Here is a 15,075-nt window from a genome sequence, read left to right as displayed (position 1 = left end):
TTTTCTGGCGGTCGACTTGGTAGCAACCTGTGGCACCGCTGTCTGGAAGCGGTTAGCGAGATCACAAACGTCACAAAGTCTGTGTTGGCCAATCCGGTCGTGTTTCATGTTTTGATCGTAACACACGTGACTTGCCTATTATGAAAGTTACGCGTTGATTGGAGTGTCGTTTGCTGCTGAACTAGAACTACCGCGGTTTAACCACGAGCGTTCGGAAACACAGCTGTTCTACCGGAATTCCTAGAGAAATTCCAAATACGTCATAACCACACCGGACTAACCACGCGGTACATGTAACCGGTGGATCGTTTCCGAACGCAGCCTAGGTATTCGAACATACTCTTTGATGTGCGCTTTTTGTGGCTGTCAACGGCAAAACACTCAAGTCAGTGACGTCATTACTCATAACCTTGCTATCCGATTGTTGTTATCGGCTGGACATTTCGAGCGATCCCTACTGATGCTTACAGTGAGTCGTACATTGTGTAAAATGAACTGAAATGAAGGGAGATTGTGAACTTACGGTTTTGTTTTTGACTGAATTTGATTTAATGCGGTGAATATTTTCAATTCAACTGTCGTCGCCTCATGGCTTTCGTTAGTGATTTGATTGCTGCTGGAGTCATTGGTTAGTAATTTTTAATTATTGCAGTTGCTCTATAATATTGTTATTTTGAAATTTAATTAAGGTGCTGTGTTTAACGTTTCATTTATAACTATATTAATTTTGTCCTTCAGCATCTTTTGGTTAATGAAGTGTGTTAGAAAGTGCAGAAGAAAGAGCAGATGCTATTTCAAAAAAATTTAATCCAGAGCTAATTTTGATGCTGGGAAAAATTGTGCGGGAGGATTGTAAAAATTTCGAAATTCCTTTTTTAGAGGACAATGTAGAGAATTCTGTAATGTAACAGAAGTTGTTTTCGTAAAGCAGACCATCGTACTCCGAGCTTAGAGCACGTTGGTTCTCTTCAGAAAGTTCTGTTTAAAAGATAATATAAAAAAAGTTAATGAATTAATTGAACATTTGCAAAAAATTCTGGGATAATGAGAAATATTTAATGAAACTCATGGTAGAAGGTGAAACTGCTCATTTAACTTTTTATGTGATAAAAAGGGAAAAGTCGAGAAGCGGATTAACATGCCTCAACTCATCCTACTATTTCTGTTATATTGAAAAAACCAGCTTGCTAATTCTTGCACATCCGTGTAATTTGAACATGCTTTAAGCTTTGCATTCTAATCCTCACTGCATCAAGAGAAATAAAATGAAGAGTTTAGAAGGAGGCTAAACTGCAGACCTACGAAGACTGGAACTGCTAATAAAGGGGCAGACTAATTTCATTTACGCACATAGGTCAGGTTTGATCAATATGAACTTGGGACTTGTTTTTTCTTAATTCTTTTCTTTAAAAGTAAGTGTGATAGGGCCATATGCCAGTATCTGCTAAATAATTTCTATTCTTTCTTTTTCATGGGTACTTGCTACTCTGCTATACCATGGTTGAGTTAAGCATTATTTGTAAGTGCAGACGATGGGCGTTTCTTAGCGCTTGCTCAAAATTTTTTTGACATACATTTTTCAGGGTGTAGGTATAATGTTTATACTGGAAATTACTGTAACAGCTGGGGCTTAAATTCTAAGAATAGAAGTATAGGAGCCCTATAGTCTTCTTAACATATTTTAATGCATAAAAGCCCTGAATTCAGTCAAATATGTATAAGTTCACAAATATAATTTAAAAAATTTAGGAGTTCAGCTTTTGTGAGGTCCCATTCAAATTAAGCCCTGCTAATAGTTAAAAAGTATTAGCTCATTGTTATGTGTACTGTTTAGTTATAACCGCTTCTGATTTTCAATTCTTTTAAATAACAGTTTTCCATATTTTCTTTCATACAGAAAAAGATTCAAACAATGATGTCTTATGGACATGGGCTTATCCTGCAATGTTGTCCGAAGATAAAGCCTTACTTATTAGCAAGTGTGGTCTGGGTAATAATGACTTAGGACATGATCTTGGCCATGGACATCATACAGTATCATTTTGTTATTGTCATCATCATCAGTCTTGGTTCTATTTGCATTTAACAGAACTTTTTGAACTTCCAATTTTACCAAAGGTTTGTATTTATCTATATTTTTTAATTTTGACACATTTAGAGCTGTATATATGCAAATGTGTGTGTATATACAGGGCCAGATTTGGAAGTGTGGAGGCTCCGGGGCAACGAAGGAGTGGAGGCCCCTAATCAGGGTTCGAAAAGATCGTTATATTTTCGAAAATATCCGATACTTTGATATATATCTGAATATTTTGATATATATGTATATATCCGATATTTTCGACTCGTGAAAGTTAAGATACTTTGTAAAAATTTTATTGTGGGGGCCCTTATGTTGCAGAGGCCCCGGGGCAGTAGCCCCGCCTGCCCTCCCCTAAATCTGGCCCTGTGTATATATATATATACTCTCGATAACTTGAAGTTCCAAGGGATCGGCTAAAACGTTTAAGTTATGGGAAGCTATCACAACAGTCTCAACAGTTTGGGACCCGATGAAAAGTTCGAGAGAAAGGAATATTCGAGTTATAAGCTTCGAGATTTGATTGTATATACATATGCTAGGAGCGGATTTACAGTCTGTTCAAGGGGGTGACGGTTGAAAACCGTAAAAGCTATTTCCCCCCCAAACCCATTATGTAGGGGGGCAGGGAGTCAATTGCCTCCCCCCTTATACCTGTCTTTTAAATACTAATCGCCCCTCACGAACTTATCGCCCCCCTTGAAGTGTCAAATCTCACCTTTAGGGGTTATCCACCCTAGGGTTGGAAACCACTGTTCTAAGTCATAGCAATGTATTATTATACTAGTATAGTGTAGTCCATGAAAGAAATGGTGGAACTGATGTGATATACCCCACCCTTGGCGACTTTTTCCTGTTGGCGCCAAGAAAGCGTCACCAAGAAAACGATGTATGACGACATATGTCATACATCGTTCTTAGCGATGCTTTTTTAGCGCCAACAGGAAAAAATCAGATAAAAAAACATGATCAAAGCACTTCAGAACACAATATATATAAAAACAACATAAAAGCACAACAAAAAACATCACGAATATATGCTTCAAAAATGTACAGGACCGGGTTTTATTGTAAACATATTAAAATACAATGAAATAAATTATTGTATTAATTACAAGTCGAAATTAATGTATTAATTTTTTTTTCGTCATTTCTCCAGGATACGAGCCCTCGGTCTCATAGTACTTTCGTAATGTGACCGCGGCTCGCCGGCCCAGCCTCGGTCTCATTACGAAAGTACTATGAGACCTCGGGCTCGCCAGGACCTCGCTCCGCTCGGTCCATTATCCCTCCGACTGTTAATATACATTACAGTCGGAGTATGGTCACAGTTATGTACAATACTTAAAAGTAAATGCACTTACCTCTTTTTTAAATTCTATTCCATCCACCCCCGCATCAGGCCGTGCACATATGTCCCGCTCTTACGGAAATTATCCTCTTTTTTATTGTTATTATTACATTAAAATTATTAAACTGTGTTAGTTTTGACAAAAAAAAATCCTTATTTTTGATTAATTTGATATTCTGCCCAATTAACGTCACGTACTATTTCTAAAAATTTTATAAACATGTCCTCATTTTTATACTCACAATTCTTTTTAAACAAATAATACGCTAAATAACACTGAAAATCCCCCCCCCCTCTGTTATATGCTGGTAGACTACTTTTTACGTGCCTCCATGTGGATTCAATCGTGTTTGTGTGGCAGCCAGTAACAGGATCAACAAAATGCAATTTGTGATTCACTGTTAAATGATTGTATCCCTCTTCCCCTAATGTATCATAAGCCCTCCAACAATCTGAGTAAACTGTAGTACCTGGTAATATCCACTGTTTTATGGCTTGAAATAAAGTTTCCCTCCCCCTTTCCGCAACAGCAACCAAAAAAATTCTGCCCGAACCCCGTTCAACCCCCCCAAAAACCCATTGTCCCTCAACTGCGTGACCCCGATTATATTTCCGCTTTCCAAATTTTGATTCATCTACTTCAATAATTTTCCCATCCCCCCCTATTTTTTCGGATTTTAATTCTACATAATTTAAAATTTCTTCGTTTATATAATTTCTCTAATCTGCTAAAGTATGAGATGAAAAAAAATATTGCTTTTCAATATCTGCACTCTTTGTTCCTATTATTATTTCATATGTGAACAAAAATATCTCTTCTAATTTTAATTTGCTTAAACTGAACCATGAACCCTACCTAATTGTTGTTTCTTTACCACAAACTTTCCCCCCGATAACCTTTTTGCAAACAAACACAAACCCATCTGAACATCTTTTTGTTGCTTTAATTTTCATTACGGAATTACATCTAGAACATAACATTTCATTTTGAATTAACCCAATATCCCTCAAAAATTCTAAAAAAACATCCTTATTTTCAATTAATTTGTAAATAAAAAATCTGTTTAGCACTCCGGTACGTCCAAATGTTGGACGACCTGACGAAAAATTAAAAGATGACTCATTCATAAATTTCAATTGATATTTTTCAATAACACTGCAAACAGAACTCATTTTAAATTATAAAGCACAACTAAATTAACAGAAAAAGTAACAATAAGAAGAATTCTCTAAAATAAAGTTTAAATTGAAACTATTTTAGAGTATTCAACTTAAAAATACTTTAAATTAAAATCCCCCTAAGAGCGGAACATATGTGCACCTACCTCCACGGACACACGTGCGAAAAGAATTAGTTCACATCTGTACTTCCTAGGTGTATTCTGCAGGGTTACTAGAGCTACCGGAAAAAGTTTTATCGCCAACGTTGGCGATTTTCGAAATGAGCTAAAAATTCTATCCTCACCAAGGGGGGGGGGGGGGGGGGTATATCACATCTGTACCGAAATGGTTGAATAGAAATATAAAAATTATTTAATTTCAAAAAAGAGGAAGGCCCAAGCTTAGGTTCAAATCTAAAAGTGGGTAACATTGTCAATCCTCGACTACACTAACTGTCTAAACTTAATTTAAAGCAAATTTGTGGAATGTACTTGATTGAAATTAGTAGCTATTTCTAGTAATTCCTTCAATTCTATATTATTGGTTTTAGAAAATGATGATCACAAAGGGGGCGGTGGCCCCCACCACCCTCCTAATAAATCCGCCACTGACATATACAATCGATCTTGCTTTTAATGAGTCCTGATTTAACGAAAACCCACTGCAGGACCCCAATCTAGAGAGCATAGGTGCTAGAATAATGACTAAATATTGAAACATCACTGTTAAATACTAATTGTAAATATAACATTTAACAATATAATCAAGGGAGTCAAAAAGTAACTTCCCTATGTACCTAGGTAGCCCTAGCGGCCTAACCGCTGAAGTACAGTCGACTCCCACTACAACGAGATTCAACTTACGCAAAAAGGCTATAACGCGAATTTTGCACGAGTTACGAATTTTAGAGCTAAGGCGAAGTTTTTGTCCACAACATGAATTTTTTAGAAGGAAGTATCGGCTTCGTTATTGGCTACTAAATATTGATTTTTTTTAATGTTATTGCCTGCCTCTAAGCATTGCTGACAGTGAACGTTCCTATATCAAACTTATGAACGCATCTAATTGTTTGTGCACCAATAACCATTCAGCGCCCTTCATTCATTTATTTTTTTCATTCTAAATATTAAAGTTTATGAAATATATTCTGCCGTGTGCAGGTAAACGGCAGTATCTACAAAAATGAGTTTTTGAGATATTTGAAGAAATGAGTTTTTGATTTCCCACAAACATCAATAAAATATTGAAATTTGATTTTAGTCTATTCTATATGTTTATATCGAAGTATTTTTTGGGCAGTCTGTTTCATTTTGATTTTGCAATCAAAATTTAAATTAAAGCAGATACTGCCGTTTACCTGCTCTTCGCGGTAGTAATTTTCATGCACTTTTACTGGTAATCAGCAGTAACTGCACAATGTACTATTGAATGACCAGTAATTACAAATTCAACATAATGCGGAGTAGATAAGTCATTACGAAGTATATTTATTGCAATGTGAATAATATATTTTAGTTTAAAAAATAAATACCATGTATACATTTGACATAAATTTAATATAAATAAATGAAATGTAATTTAAAAATAAAATAAAAATTTTACACAAATGTTTTTATACCAATATAAACATAAATTAATAAATATACATGTATATTTATATATATATATACATATGTTGGTTATAAATTTATTATTAAAGAGGACATAATTTAAATAGGGTATCGACCTACATCCACTTGATATAAATTTAATCCAAAACACATTTACGTACCTCCTCAGATACCAGATATACTTGCTGCTTTAAACAGTCCTTGCTACAACGAACTCATTTTTGTGTTTTACCCTTTTAAACACTGAATAGAAAAAAACTTCAGTATATTTTTTTTTGCGCATCTACTAAATCTTCTGTCATGTTTCTTCTTAATTGTAATTCCTCAAAATCGCGGACGAAGATGAAGGGGGGGGGGGGGTTGCAGACATAGAAGTCTTCAGATGAAAATTATTTTTTAGGAAATCAGATTCCTTGAACAGATTATCTTCAGGATCCACTTTGTTTAAGAGATTTCGGGAACCTCGGCGAAACTCAACTTTGACTCTATGTATGGTCTTCACATGGATTTCAGTTTCCACTGAGATTGTCCTGCAGGGAAACCACGGAAGACATCTGTAGTCATGCTGATGACAGTCAATTTGTTGTTGTTGGAGGAAGCCACAACATGTTCAAAATCGTGAAAATCAAATACATTTACTCAAAATTCAAATACTGACAACGAATAATCGACAAGGCATATGTTTTGATTGCTTAACGGCATTGTCGAAAACTCTTTAATGTTCCTGCGTTGTCACTTGGCAACTGGAAGATTCTTTAGGCCATTTTTAAAACTACGACAAATCGCTTAATGTTCCGCACTTTGCAATAAAGCAATAAATATCCATGAAAATTTAGACGAAAGAAATGCTTCGTGTGTTAACAATGGCTCTCATCGAACTACTAAAAGTGCAGCAGCTTAGTATATATTAAAAATAGTGAAAAATATCGTCTGCGACAGAACAAAACAAATGGAACAGAATCGTTCTGTTGCTACACGTTTATTTATCGTTTGCCAAGCATTACTTGTATGTTATCTTCTTTAACTGTACATTAGCAAAAAATAACTTTGTTTTACTGTTTTTAGAACACGGATATGAAGAATCAAAGATTTTTTAAAAAATGTTTGAGGGCTGTGAAATTACAAAACGTTTTCTTCGACTTTATTTGAAATAAAGTATGATTATTTTCCCCAAGTATCTCCCCCTTTTAAGTATCCTTTCGCTCAAGGGCGTTACTGCTTGCACTTAGTTGAGCTAAAAAGAAATTGCGAAAACCGTTTATGCGTCTTGGTTTAAGTTTTGGCGGCGATTCATTTATGTTCCATTTTTGGGACAATGGTTATGGGCAGGTATAGAGCAGTAAGTACATACTGTTGATTGCCTGCATAATGTAGCGATAATATCAGTTACTGCTAATCACAACTGATAAAAAAAAATGCTGTTATTTAGCGCTAACCAAATAAGCATGTTTGCACCATAAAACTGAAAAAACATAGATTTGAAAAATTCCAAAAAAAAAAAAAAAAATTCTGCCAATTACCTGCAAAATGTAGCGACGAAAGCAGTTACTGCCGTTTACCAGACCAAGAGAAAGTTTTCGTTCTTCCGTGGGCAGGTAAAGAGCAGTAAGTACATACTACCGACTTCCCGCAAAATGTTGCTAAAAAAGCAGTTACTGCTAATTACCACTGATAAAAAAATACTTTTTTTTTCTGCGGCAGCCAAATAAAAATGTTTGTACCATAAAACTATAGTAATAAAGATTTCAAAAATGCAAAAAAATGAAAATCGAAAAATCTGCAGTTACTGCCGTTTACCTGCACACGGCAGTATTGGTATCTTAGTGATATCTTCATCTAAACTTTATGAAGATGGGAAGAAAATGAAAGTATAAATATTATGAAAATGGAAGCTGCTGTTGTACTATGGATTTTAGAGATCATTAAGAGGATCTGTTGCCACAAATTGAAATGTTATAAAAGAAAAGGCCAAGCAACCGTATTTAAAATGTATTACATAAGAAAGACGAGTTGATCATAGAGCATAAATTACCATTATCTTCATTTTTTAACTCATAAATATGTTACTGTATCTACTCTACAATACTATTATAGTGCAGCATTTTATTATTACAACATACTGTGCATACTGTGTTGTTTTATTTTATGTCATTCTCTCCCGTTGATCATTTATTTTGTGAATCTTAAAGTATTTCATGTTGAATAAAACAGTTTCTTATTTTTAAATACAGTAAACGTTTAGTTCTTTATGTAAGAAACTAATGTATGGTTGAGGAATGCTTTAAAGCAGTTTGAGGGGTATTTATAAAAGTCTGAAAGAATTTCTCATATGCTTTAAAAAAAATTGTATACATATATTTTTGTTGGGCTTAAAAGCCTTTATTCAGGATCTTGGAGCACTTTTAATTTAATTACAAATGTTAAAGTATTTTTTTGAAACATACCTCCGATATGTTTTTGCCACTCCGCGTCCTGTGTCCCTGCGGCGGATAACTGAAATTGATTCGGGCACGATCGTGACGTCGGAATCATCCTATGACGTAACACCTGATGTTTGAGATGTTTTTGGCTCCTTTGAGCTGAAAGAACGAATAGAAAGATTGTTAAATCACTCAATCAGAAATAGTTGAGATGTATATCTCCAATGCAAAGTAGGGTGTGTCATGGGATGACGTATCGCGGTCATGGAACATATAAATAGATTGATCGAAATATTTTCTGTGCTTGATTACTTGTGTTTACTCCCCATTGGCATCTTGCCACTTTTGTTGACCAATCAGGGATTGATCTTTAACGGTTTGGCAACCGTGCTTGGTTGTCGTTGATGGAAGTTGCGGCGTGCTCGAGCCGTTGTTGAAGCAACGTTTTTGAATTCAAGCAGGGCTTGAAATAAGTTTTACTCGGTGTTAATTGTTATTTAAAATGTCTCAAATTACTCCTTTTGGTGGAGTGAAATGTCACCATTGCTGAAGGTGTTTGCGGTAGATTGCCAAAAGATGTAGCTCATTGCAACTAGGCCTAATTGACTTGGCCTGTACCTGGATCGACTTACCGGTGCTCCTATGGTTGAATGGAACTGTCTTCAGTTTGAAATCATCGATGTCCTACAGAGTGACGTTCCTAATTGGATTTCCTGGTTGTTCCAACAAAATTTCCAGAAGTTTCCGGTGATATTCCAGTGTGTGCACAAGTTGGTGTTCCGGTATATGAGAAAGTTCTTCTCGAACCAAGCAAGCCTATCGGCCGGTGAATAATGGAACAGTTTGATGAATCTACAATTCTGTTACGCTTTGCTCAAAATTCTTCAGCAATGTAAACATGCACATTTAGCGCAAGAAGGTGACATTTTACAATTTTTCTAAAATATTTCGCGTTTTTCTAACTATGTTTGTTTAACAATTTAACTTTGAAATTTCTGTGATAGTTGGGGGGTTTACAATCTAAATTAATTTTGGTATTTAACAAAACATTTTTCCTATTGTATACTGTGATATTTTTGAATAAATGTTATTTATTTAAATTATTTTGGGTATGTTTTATTTCTTACTGGCAGACTGCACGGCTTTTTGATGTTGGGGCTCTGTAAACCTTTTATTTAGTTCTATGAACTTAAGGTAAAGACACATTCTCCAACAATTTTTCCACAACGCGGAATTTCGACTTATGCGAGAAGTCTTGGAACGCATCTCTCACGTAAGTCAGGACTCTACTGTAATTGAGCTAAAATTTGAGATATGGTTATTTGAAGGTATATCAGGGGTGATTGTGACTCCATGAAAAAATACCTGAACTTTTTTTCCAAGAAGAAAAAGTGTTTTGATGAGCATATATATACACATTACGTGTATGTACACATTATTTATATACATTATTATTTGCTGGAGCTAAAACTCGAAGTTTTAATTGGACTTAATACGTCCATGTGCATGGAAGGAATTAAATTCTTTTAATTTTTCTCATTGCTTAAAATTTTTCAAAGAATGTTTAATTTTCCTCCACTGTATCTGAATCCTTAAAAATTAATTACATTCATTTACTAAAAGTGCATAAAGATTTCAGAATTAAATAAGTTTGGGGCAAAAGGGGCAGCATGTATTATGATCACTGTGCAATAGGGCTGGGCGATACCCGAATTTTATTACCACGATATATCGCTCTCCAAATATCAATATTTTCAATATATTTAGGTCGTTAAATTCATTTTATGGGGGTGGGGGATTGCAAAGCCTATTATATAAGCATCTGCAACAGAGAAAAGCCATAGGCCATCTTGGTGAATAAATATTTTAACAATTTATCCTAATAATATAGCTACAGCAAGGATTTTCGTGTGTGTGTTGGGGGGGGGGGGGGGGATCATGAGGCATATTATACCACAGAAACTTTTGGAGAAATGAATTTAGAAGAGTTTAAGTCTTTTTATTAGTGGGTGGCAATTTTTGAAGAAAAAGGGGGCTTGGTAAAATTGTGGGGTGCCATCGCAGTCGGGGGGAATGGGCACTCCTAGTTACATCATCTGCATATTAAGATATGCAACAGAGAAACGCTATTAGACATCTTGAAAAGAAAATATTAAGGGGGAAAATATCATGTAACCCTCCTTCCTCTTCTTATCTAGCCTTTATTCCATCTCCCAAACCAGCTGTTCTTCAACAATTACCATAGAGATTGCAAAATATGACGGTAGCTTAAGCTTTATACCAAACCAAACGTCTTCAATTTGGACTTTCGGCTTTTCGTTAAACATTAACCTAAATTTTACAAAAGTGGGTTTTTCTGAAAATATAGGAGTTCCGGTATTTTCGAAGAGGAAGATACCGGAAATCAAGATGAAAAAACCAGAAATCCGGTAAAATCGGAACACAATCACCCCTGGGTATATGCTCGAGATTATGATGATTTTAAGTAACACAGTGATCAAGGTTAAGTTTTCAATGAACAAATATTAGAATTTTCAGAAGACAACACCCACTTTTTCGATACAAACTGATCAGCATATTGAAAAACCACAAATAGCGTTGCTACGATCAGCATGTGACGAAATTTGCTCGTTGGCAAATTCGAGTATGCGACTGAAGAAACTCTTTTCACTCTGTATTTCAAAGCTTTTTACTCAGGCGATGATTTGCACATGGTGTTTAGTGATTGATTTTACTTCTGCTGCTGTCTAACCCTTTGAATTATGAAAAGTACGCAAAAAATCCTCCTCTCTTATGTTGTCACTAGGACTAAATATTCTCATCTTTGCAAATGATTTAAGCCTGCAATTTATGTCACATGACAGTCATTTCAACACTAATTTCGGTTTTTCAATATGCAAATCAATTTGAGCAAAAAAGTGGGTGTTGCAATTCAAATTTTTTTTACTGTAGCCATAACAATGAGTAATGTGCCGTTTAAAATCATCAGAGTATCAAGTACATATGTTCAAATACCGTATCTAAAATTTTGGTTTGATTGGTGCAGAGGATTGCTGCTAGGACTTCGGATGTAGGAAAATTTTCTTTTTTAGCACCCTGTATATATGTATAACATTCAACAGTATTTCATACATATATATTTAACAGTAGTCATGCATATGTCAGTTTTAACGCCAAGCCCCCTTTCCCATAACCTCATCCTCTCGAATCTACACTTTTCCAATTCCGTTCTGAGCCTCTCCATAGGCTGGACTTCAGTTACTGGTAAATAAACTTTTTTTTCTTTATAAAAAATCTATAATATACTTTATATTAAGCACAAGAAATATTCCCTGTCTTTAGTTCAAGAAAGAATAGAACAGTCAGTTCTGGATTATCTGCGAGATTCTTATCTGTGGTTCAGATTATCAGCGGTGCTTCACACTTTCAAAAAAAGAAAAAAATTCTCGTGATAATTAACTCACAAGTAACCCTTAGCAAGTGTGAATTGCCGATTTGAATAAAACTTTGAACATCTATAGAACTTAAAAATATTGAACCCATATTTTTTTTTTGGCGGCAGCAAACACTTTTAACAGGGTGAAATTTACCCCTGAATGTTGGATATTAGAGGGTATAATATATTCTTTTATTTTTAGTTATACTTACAAAAAATCAAATAATGATTGGAAATTTGAAAAAAACTAAAACAAAAGTTGATGTGTTTCAAAATTTTTCTGAAAATAATGTTTATAGGGGTAAACCATCCTTCACAATATTCCCCCGTCATGGTGAATGACCCCGAAAATTAAATCTATCATAAGAAAGTTATGTTACATACCAATAGAAAGCTCAAACTCTAGATTAACAATATTTTTTAAAATTTTCATTCTATTACTGTTAGCAACAAAGTTACAAACATTGTTAAACACACTCTTTTCATTTTTTCATTCATTTTGAGTTTTTTTACAGGCCTATGTTTTGAACAATTTTCAGTATTGAAATATAAAATTTGGCAGGATTACTTATCTTGCCATATGTGTCCTGCATGCCAAATTTTATTGAAATCGGAAAGGGTGAGGTCAGGAAGGTGATTTATCTGACTTGGAATTGCTCATTGGCAACTAGCCGTGCGACGGGGTAAGATTGCGAAGGATGCTTTACCCCTATAAATAGTATTCTTAGAAAAATTCCAAAACAAATCAACTTTAGTTTGTTTAATTTATTCAAATTTTCAATCATTATTTGAATTTTTGTAATTAAAATTTAAAATAAAAGAATATATTGTACCCTCTAATATTCCAATCATTCAAAATTTGTGGGTAAATTTCACCCCTGTTAAAATTGTTTGCTGCCTATAAAAAAAATATGGGTTCAATGTTTTAAAGTGTTACATCAATGTATAAAGTTTTATTCAAATCGCGCGTGGGTGATTCACACATAAGTAATGTTACTTGTCGGTGTTAACCCGTTGTTATTGATCTTTTAAAGCTATTGCAAGCTAGTTTGGACCAAAACAATGAGTAATGTGGAAGAGGTGCTATTAGTGGAGTAAAGTGTACATAAAAAAAAAATTGAAATTTTTTGCACAATTTCTTGATATGACCCAATTGCATAGAAGTTTTGACCAAATGTCACTTTTTGATGTTTTTTGTAAAATTAATTTGAAAGTTTTTTATTTTCAGAGATAATTAGTGTAGAAAATGTGCCATTGGGGCACTAAACTTCTATAAGAGTATTGAGGTGGGTGGTATTACAGTAGAATACCTTTATAACACCGACCTACATAACGCAATTCTCTATAAACCCTGCACAACTTTTCAGAAGTAAACAATAGGTTTTGAAGTTTAAAAAATCCCTGTTTTGCTTTGCAAACATAAAAATTGTTAGGCAAATTAAATCTGGAAAGATTTTTATCTTTCCATCTTAATTCAAAGCTTTTAAATTGAAAATTAGTACTCATAGTTAACAGAAAATACCAGATGGCTCTTGAAAATGCAGCTGTTATGCACACTATGAAACCAGCAAAAGTGCAGGATAATTTGCTTTCTTTTGATCCTGTAACATTTTTTACGTGTGAATGAATAATAGTAATATGAGTGCTTCAATAATCATTGCAGATTCTGAAGTGCTAATATACACATATATTCTGAATATTAGCCTCAAAATTTGTGAAATGATCTATATAACGCAATAACCTGTATAACGTAAAAGTTCTGGTCCCAAGGTGTGCATTATTAAGGGTCTTCTACTGTATTCCTTCCTTTGGCTGAAATGCATAAAAGTTTTGTTTTTTAATAAATTTTGTCAAAATGTTAAAATTCTGTTTTCATCGTATTTATTTGAAATTATCGTATAATTTGTCACATATGATACATTTTTAGTTGCTGGGTCTGTTATAAATTAACTACTTACTGCTAATAAATTTTAAGACTTGAAATGCGCTATTAGAAAACTTTGTGCAGCTCATTGTTTGCTTTGGGTTTAAACGAGCAAAATCCAGAACTCACTCCTAATCTCTAGAAGATCTTTTGAAACAGGAACTAAGTTAATATTTCTTAACTAATGACAGTCCAGGAAAACGGCTTTCCCTCAAAATTTGTTGGGTTAAAGAGTCTCATTGCTGGTGTTTGAAAAAAAAAAGAAAGGAGCTTTGTATCATTTGTTGTGAATTTTTCATACAAACAATTTCCCAGTCTGAGACCTAATAATTAAGATAACCTACTGAACCTAAAGCTATTCTGACCCAATTGAGGCCAAGCTGATGGGAAGAAAAAAATACTTTTGCTACCATTCTAGGCTACTCTTGGCATGTTGCATAGACAAAAGGAAGAAAAAATACTGAAAAATTGAGCATAGATCAAAAACACACTCTTAATAGTGGTGCAACTGTTCCTTCAGAGAAATGTTGCAAGATTTACGAATTTTTGCCATTTTTTGTCAATAATTATTTGTATCTTAATTTAAGTAAGATTTAGAAAAAAGGCATTTTAAAAAGCACTATCATTCAAGAATGATATGCATTTTTTCATTTTACGTCGACTTTGTGTACTTAATCAAGAGTCAAAAGAAAAAGCATCATTTTTCAATACAAATATTTTACTGTAGTTTAAAAATAAATCGTAAGAGAAGACAAAAAAAAAGTGCTTGTGTTGTCTTTTGTTAGGTTGAAAAGATGTTTTTGCTGAAAAAAATAATCTCAAAATATTTAAATGCAGACTAAAGATCATCGAGTAACTTCCCCATGGACTTAGCATCTGGTCCAAAATGTCTCAGGCTTACTCCAGCAACGCCTTTAACATTTTCACATTCTGTTTGAAAAGTTTGGCTGTTATAAATTCTGTTCTTGTCATTTTCTTGGGAAATGTTAATAATTTAATCCTTTATATTTCTTATGTTTTCTCATATGTTTGTTTGGATTTAATAAAAAAATAAAAACAGAAAATCTATATCTTAATAAGACTCTTAACAATG

At 34.1% G+C, this 15,075-nt stretch overlaps 1 protein-coding gene across 1 annotated transcript in view; it reads left to right on the top strand.

Annotated features, from left to right (window-relative positions):
• The first annotated feature begins 512 nt into the window (after positions 1-512).
• Positions 513-15,075, top strand: part of LOC129218473 (putative DENN domain-containing protein 10 B) — a 46,323-nt gene continuing 31,760 nt past the window's right edge. Inside the window, exons 1-2 of the mRNA XM_054852753.1 lie at positions 513-628; positions 1,898-2,118. Of these exons, the coding sequence (XP_054708728.1) occupies positions 589-628; positions 1,898-2,118 (261 nt within the window). The 5' untranslated portion in view covers positions 513-588. The remainder of the gene's footprint in view (positions 629-1,897; positions 2,119-15,075) is intronic.

This window comes from Uloborus diversus, chromosome 3 (genome assembly GCF_026930045.1).
Source record: "Uloborus diversus isolate 005 chromosome 3, Udiv.v.3.1, whole genome shotgun sequence".
Taxonomy (NCBI): domain Eukaryota; kingdom Metazoa; phylum Arthropoda; class Arachnida; order Araneae; family Uloboridae; genus Uloborus; species Uloborus diversus.
The sequence above is the reverse complement of the archived record's forward strand: the minus strand, read 5'-3'. Positions and strand labels throughout refer to the sequence as shown.